Raw genomic sequence first — 9,725 nt, forward strand, 5'->3', positions numbered from 1 at the left:
AACCGAGGCGGGGACTACAAGGACAAATGGGAGGAGGATGGATAGCAGACGGGGAAAGGGCACTCACCGAGCGACCGGATCAACCTATTCATTTCCAAAGTCGACCATCTGCTGTCCAACGGAGTCCTGGTAACAAAGGTCTCCCCATGAGCTCTACACCATGGAAGCCAGCATTCACCGTCGATGAGGACGGGTCGATTGCCGAGCTGGAAAGGTGTTGATGAAAGGACTGAGTGAGGAGGAGGAGGAGGATCAACAGCCATCAGACAATGATACTGAGAGTGGAGAGGCAGGGCAGGCATTCGACCCTCTTTTTGTATACCAGGGCACATTCAATCGGATTTCATCTCGTATGAAATTTTACCCTGTTCTCTGCCTGGGCCTTGACTCGACGAGCGCTGAAAGATGGTGGTGTCACCTCCTTTGGAAGCACGAGAATCTTCCCGGCATGCCTGGGCGAAGGCCTGGATGGCAGAACAAGGCACCGTTGCCTACTGAGTTCTGACATTATTGGGTACTTTGATGCTGCTTGCTGCATGCTGCTCGTCACACCCATGCACAATGGTGAGATCCACGGTAATTCGGTCTTTAGTGGTCATGATCTGGCTCAGTTGGCCGTGAACCGAGGCGTATATTCCATCATCGAACAGAAATCGGGTGCAGTCCGCATTGCAATACCGGAGAGCGACCCCGAAGCTTGGACAAATGCACATGCTGGAGTCTCATGACTGCTTCCATAGCAAGGGCTTGGATGCAGTTCTCGACAGCCGCGAGTTTCCTCTTGTGGAACGGGGAACTTCAGGTGGCATTGCAAGAAGCAAAAAAACGTCCGTCAATGCGAAATGCTCTCCCGTACAAGCGTTGGAGCCCATAATTTATCTCAGCTCCCTCGTGTCAGGCAGCCTCAATCTTCGGATCGTGGGGGGGGGGGAGACGGGAGGTGTATGATCCTTTTTTCAACCTGAATGTGTAAAGTCGTGGATAGACAGAGTCTTGCATTTGAAGGGTGGGACTGTTTTCTGCCGGACCAGAGAGAGAGAGAGAGAGAGAGAGAGACAGAGTGGCGAGGACGTGGTTTGGGGGAGGATGAGCGAGTCTGACTGATTGCTTCGAAGTATCTCCACCGTCTTCGGGTCAGTGCGGCGCGTTCAGGGTCTCTCTCAGCTGGCGCATGTATAGTCAGACTGTTAGAATCAGGTCAAGCGTCATCTGGTCAGGACCCGTCGTCAACGGGTTTCTCAAGTGACTTGGCTGAGGGAGTGAAAGGGTCACCACACATATGTGTCATATAGGCGGCGGTCCAACCTGAACACACGTTTTCGTCGTTAAATCTAAATAGTGATCAAATGAGATCGCTACAGTCAGTGCTTTCTGGTGCTGGAACGGGATCCCCTGTGCACGACGAAGAGTCCATTCCTCATTTGAGGCGGCATGTGGCCATCATATTTGAAGGAGGTGTCATCTTTCAGTGGGGAATCCGCACATCCACGTGGAATCCAGGGAAGAGTATTGATCAAAGGGAAAGGTGTATGGGCCATACTCGCTGTGCCACAAGGGCCGGAGGGGGTGGGCCAAGTGGAAGAGTGAGAAACAGATAACCAAAGAGAATCTTCCGACCGTGAGAAGGACTAGGAGGAAGGAACGTCGGTTTTGGTTTTCTATCTCTAAAAGAGTGTCCGAGCCTGGTCATCTCCTCTCTCTCTCTCCCTTGTCCTGTTCTTCTCCTGTCTACATCAGGGTATTTCGTCTCATGCACGGACATGTGTTCCAGAGCGGACAGGACGAGAGAATTCAGGAGAGCTCCAACGCACCCTCGTCTTGGGTCCGTAAACTATCTGATGAATGAATGACTGCATTGTTGCACGATTTCCCCAACCCTTGCCACCGATGCCGTGTCTTCACATCATCCTCCCTCTTCCCGATGGGGGGTTCCCATATTCGGTTTGTGGATTCAACGCGCAGGAGTGTCTCTCCGTGCTGGAGCTGATTCATTTCAGAAGAACAGCATCTTCGTCTGGATGTTCAGAGAGTCAGCATCTTTTGTCTGGGTGTTCAGAGAGTCAGCACCTTTGTCTGGTTCGGCGGTGGCGAAGATTGTGCCGAGAGGTTCAAGAGTCCGTATCAGCTCTAGATTGGCGATGCCGGAGGCTAGGAGGTCAATTCGAAGAGCCTGTACCTCCTCTGGATAGGTGACGGCGCAGATTATGACGAGAGCTCGAACAGCCCGTTTCTTCAAGTCGCTTTCTTTCCATCGGATGGAGTTGATGAGAGCATCGACAGCGCCTTTCGTGTTTATAGCGTCGAACAATCCGCAGGTCAAACCCTTGGGTAAGTCGGTCGAGGTGTCGCGAGTAGCTTGACGCACAAAGTCAACAAATCTGCGCAATCGCCGCTGGGTATTATGCTCGCCGACGTCCGTTTTGAGTAGTTGGTTTCGAATGTCGAGGAAAGTCTTGTGGCCGCAGATTTTCATGATGACTGGATTCATTCGCTCTCCTGGCATCGTATTCGCGCTTCCGCGAACGCTATCATCCGATGAAATCAGTATCTCGTAGGCGTCAGCTATTTCATTGAGTCTCTTTCGAAACAAGGAACCCGCATAATGGTCCTTGAGATCCAATCCTGCAGCCGTGCGGATGATCGAAAGAAACAACTCTGGTTCCATTTTTCCTTCCATTTTTCCTTCCATTTTCCTTCCAGAGACTTGAAACTGGCAGAGAGTGAGCTATACAGGTCTTGCTGAGGAAGTGCAGCCATTCTATCGGGCAAACACCATACTGCGGCTGGTCTGACGTACCGTTGCTGAGCTGCGATGGTCTCGCCGGCAAAGGCAGAATAGTGTTCGTCCTCGCACGTCAGAGAGCTGCGGCCACCGATGGATGGAGGACTCGAGGCAAGCTCTTTGTCGTCCTCGTGAGATTGGTGATGAAGATTTGGAGCGAGTTTCCTCGAGAAGAAAGGTCTTTTGAGGGTGAGGTCGGGCATAGGGTGTCGTGGAATAGAAGGGTTGGTGGTGGACTTGCCTCATACCTGCGGCTCAACAGCCCAACCCATGTGCCGCAAGTGATTTGGAGGAGGGCGTTGGGGCCTGATACCAGCTCATGGGGATCCGCGACCGTCGTGGCATCCTTTGATCCTGTTCGAGCACGCAGTACTCATCAGTAAGGCGCGTGTCGTGACACAGAAAGCGTGTCGCAGGCAGCTGCTGAGATGGCCAAGCAACCAGTATTCGACTCCACCACACGTCACACAGGAGAGCGCCTGGGAAATGAGTTGACCGGTGAAGAGACATGAACATGGGGGAGCAACGGTGTATTAGGTGGTTGCGCCCAAATAGATAGAGACGCTAGCACATGGTAGGGGTGGTTGTCTTCCCATCTGCCAAGGATCTTGACACGTCATGTTGTGCTGGCGAGGCGGTGAAGGAGCCCTGCTCACCTGGGGACTGCAGGCGCTGGCACAATCCATGCTGTTTGGGGGATTTTGACACGAATGTCACTTCTGATTAGTTGATGGATGTGTTGGGTGGGGTCAGCAGGACTGCCAATTTCTGTGCGGGTTCTGGGTGTCTCTGAGGGTGGGCGAGGGTGCACGTTCAGTGGGTGAGGCCCCCCGAGGCAGCCCCCGAGGCAGCCAAGTCCAAAACACCGCACCACGCCGCACTAGGCATCCACTAGCCCATCACCAATAATTCATGGGCTGTAAGCGCCCAGGGAGTGGGGCATTCGCCATGAGATCATAGGTGCCAGCACTAGCTATTGGGCATCAATCAGGGGGAATAGCCTCACACTATACGAGTCCATTCTACAGGGATTGAGGTTGTACAGCCAACCCCCCGGTACACCACCCAGTATCACCACCACAACACCAACACCACCACCAGCGACCAATACGCCGTGAGCGACGAGGGAGTGGATATTCGCCATCGTACTCTCATGTACCATGTCTCAGACATCAATTATCAGGGCGCAGTCGTCCCTGCAAGTTGAACAACTTGATTGATTAGGCAACTCGGCACGTAGTTTCGGTGTCGAACTGGGCTGACCGCCTGCTGTCAGCGCCGCCTGCCAGCACCGCCTGCCAGCCTGTCTGTCACCAGTTGGTTATATCCTGTCTAGTTATTGTCTCTCGTGTGCTTCCAACCTTCATTTTCCGGTCAGTTGCGTCCTTCTTTCCATCACGTCAAGCAGCTGTCAAAACCTTGTCGAGTAGCCTACCTCCCATTCAAGGCCCATCTATTCTGTCACTTTGCTTCCATCCAAGCATGGCGTGGAATCTACCACAGAACTTTGACCGCGGTCCCTACTTTCTCCTTCCTCGACAACTGCTACGACGGCACCTCGGTGCAGACGAAAAGGGAGACACATGGAAGACTGAGGCAAAATCTCATCTACGCGCTCTCCACGAAGCCATCATCGCACACCACGAGGACTGCTACAACCAAAGTCAAGCGCAAAGTGGCATCTTTGCAATGTCCTCGCTCGACCGAAATGTCGTCGCTGCTATTGTCGCGGCCGAGAAAGATGAAATCCCGATTGCCAAAGTACGATTTGAGATGTTTGCCGTGTCCGAAGGACTCAAAGGGTGTGTGCGGATGTGGAATGCGCTCATCAGCGACAAACCCTCGGAGGTGACGGCCCACCTCAATCGGCTCCAAAACAACCTCTTCAGCGTTCGAATCAGAAGGGTGCCCAAGCCTTGGGGAACCCGGAGACGCTACTATGCCGCCGCAAAGGGTCCTCCAGATGACGGTGCGGCCGACACCGTGTGGGCACCTGGTGATGATCCCATCGACGAACTACTTTTGTCTCTCGGCCGCAACACCTATGAACTCGGCGCCAGGGAAATTCTGCGTAAGAAGGACGCAGCCGTCAACTTCTACTGTCCGGCGATCATGCAACCATTGCCCCAGCCCGAGAGCGACCCAAAACTGTGGGAAAAGATATGTGCGGGGTTTGATCAAGAGACTCGTCTGAATCGACTCGCTTGTTTGGAGCTCTGGTTGCAGTGGCATGTGTCCAAGGAAACCCCCGGTGCCGAAAAGGCTGCGGTGCGCATGAGAGCTTTGATCTGGCTTGAGGAACTGTCAGATGTCGGAAAAATCAAGAAATGCGCCAAAGCACTCGTGGACATGATCGATCATCCAGAAGTCGAATTCGGAGGGACGGAATCGGCCGCAAGACAGTTGCCCTTCTGGCGTGGAATCCACTTCCTCGCCGAGTGCCTTGGGCCGCCGTGGCTGGAGTATCTGCAAGGGGGTTCTGCCATCGACTGGAAAAGCATGTTTGCCGCAGCGCAGCTCACAATCATGTCATTACGTGGCGCTTGAGATGTGCTTCGTCTCATCGGCCTTGATCTCGCCAGAGGCTCTGAAAACTAGCACCTAGATAGAACAGTCTGGGTAGATCTCGATACCTGTCTCTTCCATCTCATTACCTGTATTCCTCCATCTCGATTTTTTCTCTTTGCAACACCATCATGAATCCATATGAATAATAATGTCCCTTGTGCAGTGCTTCGCCCATCGGAAAAGTAAAGTGATGGGGGGAAAAACCCCGATAGAGAATCAACTTCTTTCTTGTTTAGGCACATGACAAATAAGACCCTGCCACAAAATACGACCAGTGTGTCCATCTCCTGGTTAAATGGCTACAACTTGTGGGAAGCCCACATTCTCTCCGACCGCTCGATCATCCCGATAGTGTCGACTCGTCACAATGAGACCGAGGCCGTCCGCGAAATCCTGGGGGAACTCAGCACAGTACCTTCTGTGTCCTTCTCTCCTCCTCTTCATCTTCTCGAGGCAACCCGGCACTTCAGCGTGGTTGGATGAATGCGCGTTTTCAACGCTCCTCGGTCGAGGCTCACGACAGGAGGGGATAGGTAATGAGTTCTGCGCGGACAAGGCTGCGGTCGATGGCCTTTGATACTTCTGGGTCGACACCGCCTGCATTGACAGGAAGTATATCTTGCACGTGCGCGCTTCAAGAAAAGTCGATGATTCATGCGAGGATGCGTCCGACGCTTCAGGAGCTTCTTGCGCCGACACTGGTGGACTTGTTCGGTTTGGATGTCGAACGACTGAGGAAGAAGCCGTCAAGTCCAGGCTGATCGATGGAGCTGACCGAGTCGGGCATGATGCCGACTAATTCTGGGTGAAAGTAAGAAAATGAAATGGAAAGCTAGCTCCCTTTAAGAATACTATTGCCTTGAGGAAGCGGTCAGCAGCGTGATCTCTGCGGGCTGTGGGGGGGGGGGGGGGGAAGCGCGGCGCGGCTCGGTTCAATCTTGTTGGTTCAATCTTGTTAAAGCTGCCTGCGTCTGAACATGTTTTGGTGTTGAGAGGTACAATTCAATCCGTTCAACCCTCCATCTCTGGACGCGGTCCGCGCTCCTGCGTATGGTTTTCATCGACCTCGACCTTTGTCACCCTCGACCTTTGTCACCCTCGACCTTTGTCACCCTCGACCTTTGTCACCCTCGACCTTATACGTCTGTATGCATGCGTTTGCCGCTTGCTGCTGCTGCATACTCTGTCCCTTTGCGCCATCCCATACCACACCGCACCATATCATGCTGTGCTGTGGCACGGCGTGTCTGGTCACGTCGCGACACGTCGTTTTCCTCGATTGCTCTCGCCGTGTTCAGGATCCTTGGTCTCCTCGCCCGTCCACCAGCGCCTCCAGGTCCTGGGTGTATTTTGTCGAACTCCGCGGGAATGCATCCGGCCAGCAAGACCGACAGCAAGTTCGTACCACACCAAGTCCGCTTAATGTGCCTGGCAGAAACTGCGAACACCAAACACTTTGCCTGACGTTCGTTTCTACTATGTGCGCACACAAATGCTACAATTCAGTCGGTCATTCATCCTCGACCACGTCGTCGCCTCCCAGACCTCACTGTTGCCTGTTTTGTACGGCCAACCCTGATGCCAGCCGTGCCGCAGCCTTTCGCCTGGGACCTCGCCTGAACAAGTCCTGCCCGCGTCAACGGCGCCGCCTGCTTTTGGCAGAGGCAAGCGTGCCCACAAGCGAACGACGACGCTAGTTCAATCTCTCTTCCACCATCGCCATCATATTCGGCCCATCTACTTGATCTTCTTGGCCTTCAACGGGAGAGTCTCGTCGTTCACAAAGATCCCTTTGCCCTTGTACGGCCCGGGTTTCCTCCGCCGAATCTCCGCCGCGAACTGCTTGATGCTCGAGCAGGAGCCGGGTGGATAGCAGAGTCGAGGCCTCGACGCCCCGGGGCACGCCCGTCTTGACCGGGTGCGCGTATCCGAGCCTTCAAACTCACAAATTTCCGGCCGAGGTATTGCGCCGTCTTGGTCTGTGCGGTATCTTGCACCACCGCCTCTACGCCTCTGGGCTATTCTTGTCGGCGCGGCGAGATTCCCAACGATGAGGACTACTTCCGGCGGCTCAATCGAGGAGTGAAGACCTTGATACGTCCTCCATCTGCCAGCGCACCCCAGTCCCCAAAAGACTAAGTGCGAGAAGTACTAGACCCAGCTAACATTTACTGGCTTCAGGTGGCCACGATGAACCCATCATGTTAGACAGCAGAATGCAAAGAACATCACCGTAGCACACAACATCCGCCTCGAACATGTGTTGATCGGCAACGGCTGGTACGACCCGTTGATCCAACACCAAGCCCACTACAACTTCTCCGTATCCCCAGGTAATACATACGACTATGACTCACTGAATGAGACCGTCAAAGGTGTGTTTTCCCTCCCTTTTCTGGTTTATGCATCCTAATTCGCCAGATCCCAATCCGATTACTCAGAGTACCTCTGAAATATCATGAACGACCGGAATGATGCCCACTACCTGAATAACTACAAGGCCTCCGACGATCGACTCAGGCGGCAAGTTCAAGAGGCCTGAGAGATTAGAGGCGAAGATACCCTGGAAGGCCTTGTGGATACAACGGCCTGACCCGCGGAGAGCCCTTGTTGATATTGCACCGGGCTGGTCTTGACACATGAAACTCCTCGACGAACTCAAGGAGAATTGGTCCGTGATCGGGAAACCAACACGCGTAGATCGCTTGGGCCGTCTCATTTCATCGGCGATCGATGAGACGGCGCTAGACTTTGGGAAACCGGACGGTTTTGGTGTGCCGCGACCATCCACCCCGCTGGTAATGAGAGCAGGTTCTCAAGACGGCCAAGGCGCTCGCCGCGGCTCCTTCTGCGCCTCTGTCTGCGAAGGCACTTTATCTTCTGTCCGTCCGTTGGGCTTGTCAATATGTCATGTCCATGTTGAGGGCGTCGACTCGCACAACGCTTGCGAGGAAGTTCTGGCGCCACCGAGTACGAGTGGCAGAAGCAGCACCACTGGGGCACCGGTCCACCTTCTTCTTGAACAACGTCGCTGGTACGCCGCCTGATGACTCGTCCTGGGGGGTTCAAACAAGCCAGAGCCGATTCGACACTTGAAGTTGAAGCTTCTGAGCGCCCTTGAGATCTCTGTCTGCCCCAGAGACTTTGATTCTGTTTGGCTGCGCCCGCCCCCATCACCAATGGAAAAAGGTTACAGCTTCCAATTTGCGAGACCCCTTGGCTGGTCCTTTGGCTTGAGATAGGAGGAACCTTCAATGCCTACAGCGCAGCCCTGTGGACTTTTGCCAACTACAGATCTTGACAAGCAGCAAAGTTTGTTCGTGTCAAGTGCTCAGCACCAGCCTCACCGGTCCGAGTCAAGACCTTTCAGGCAAGACGACCATGTACATCGGTCACCAGGCGGACATCGAGTAATGTCTCGGCTCGACTCTGTCGATGCTGTCACACTGCCCAGAATATGGATGGGAATGGTCGGGGAGGCAGAGAGGTCACTCGGAGCGCGCTGCGTTGTTGGCAGCAATTCAAGAGCGTAAAAGGTCAAAAGGTCGAGCGTCAGTCTGCACTTCAGTGGCTTGTCGAGGACTCTTGGTGGCTGGACTTGTCATCACGCAAAAGATGACAGCCATACCAATTCTTCGGCTTTTCTGGGACACGGCCTCATAACTCTTTGTGGGTTCACCTGAAATTTGGTATGTTGCCATGGCTTTCCGGATACCCTGCGGCGGATCGAGTTCGTTGACACCTTCTTCATGCCCAAGGGCGGCGTTCCTACAGAATCCTACGCTGATATTGGTGGAGGCCAACAGTCAACGGCACTCACGAGGGAAACAGCCTGTCCGTGGTCCCCTTGCTTGACCCCCGGCCGCTGGTCAGGAATGGGTTCCACCGATGTCCCTCCCCAGAACGGCGTATTGGCAATGAGCAGTGCCTCCTTGACATCGATACAGAGGTCATTTCCTCCCACAAAAAGAACGGCCTGTATAAACAGATACATCCAACGACATTCGGGTCAACCCTCGTCTGTCCTCGAGGAAGCTGCAGACGGGTCCGCGGCCCGAACTCCAGCCCCGTGAGCTTTCAGCACGCCCGGTTCAACGGAGATATGTCTCCCAGTATCCTTGTTTTCCAAAAGTGGAATGCCCCGTCCATGCACGATTCTGTGAGAGGCAGTAGCCGAGATTGTGGCTAGCAGGTCAGCCTGGGTTTCAGCCGTTGGCAACTGTTGAGTCAAGAACCGCCCTCACATATAAACACACACTCTCTCTCCGTACACGTTTCAGACAACAAAGGAACGTCATATCCATGTTCTCTGGCTGTCTGCCTGTCTAACCTTTCATCCCCCGGCTCCCTCCGCAGTCGCAGATATTTCCAACAT

At 53.9% G+C, this 9,725-nt stretch overlaps 2 protein-coding genes across 2 annotated transcripts; one reads left to right on the plus strand and one right to left on the minus strand.

Annotated features, from left to right (window-relative positions):
• Window positions 1–1,993: 1,993 nt before the first annotated feature.
• Z517_09257 (uncharacterized protein) lies at window positions 1,994–2,985 on the minus strand (the record flags this gene model as incomplete). The annotated part of the gene is made up of 2 exons (XM_013425167.1): window positions 1,994–2,710; window positions 2,779–2,985. 2 exons carry the CDS (start codon window positions 2,983–2,985, stop codon window positions 1,994–1,996), a joined length of 924 nt encoding a protein of 307 aa, XP_013280621.1.
• A 1,279-nt stretch (window positions 2,986–4,264) lies between these two features.
• On the plus strand, window positions 4,265–5,329 carry Z517_09258 (uncharacterized protein; the record flags this gene model as incomplete). The annotated part of the gene is made up of 1 exon (XM_013425168.1): window positions 4,265–5,329. One exon carries the CDS (start codon window positions 4,265–4,267, stop codon window positions 5,327–5,329), a length of 1,065 nt encoding a protein of 354 aa, XP_013280622.1.
• Window positions 5,330–9,725: the final 4,396 nt, after the last annotated feature.

This window comes from Fonsecaea pedrosoi, assembly GCF_000835455.1.
Source record: "Fonsecaea pedrosoi CBS 271.37 unplaced genomic scaffold supercont1.6, whole genome shotgun sequence".
Lineage (NCBI taxonomy): Eukaryota > Fungi > Ascomycota > Eurotiomycetes > Chaetothyriales > Herpotrichiellaceae > Fonsecaea > Fonsecaea pedrosoi.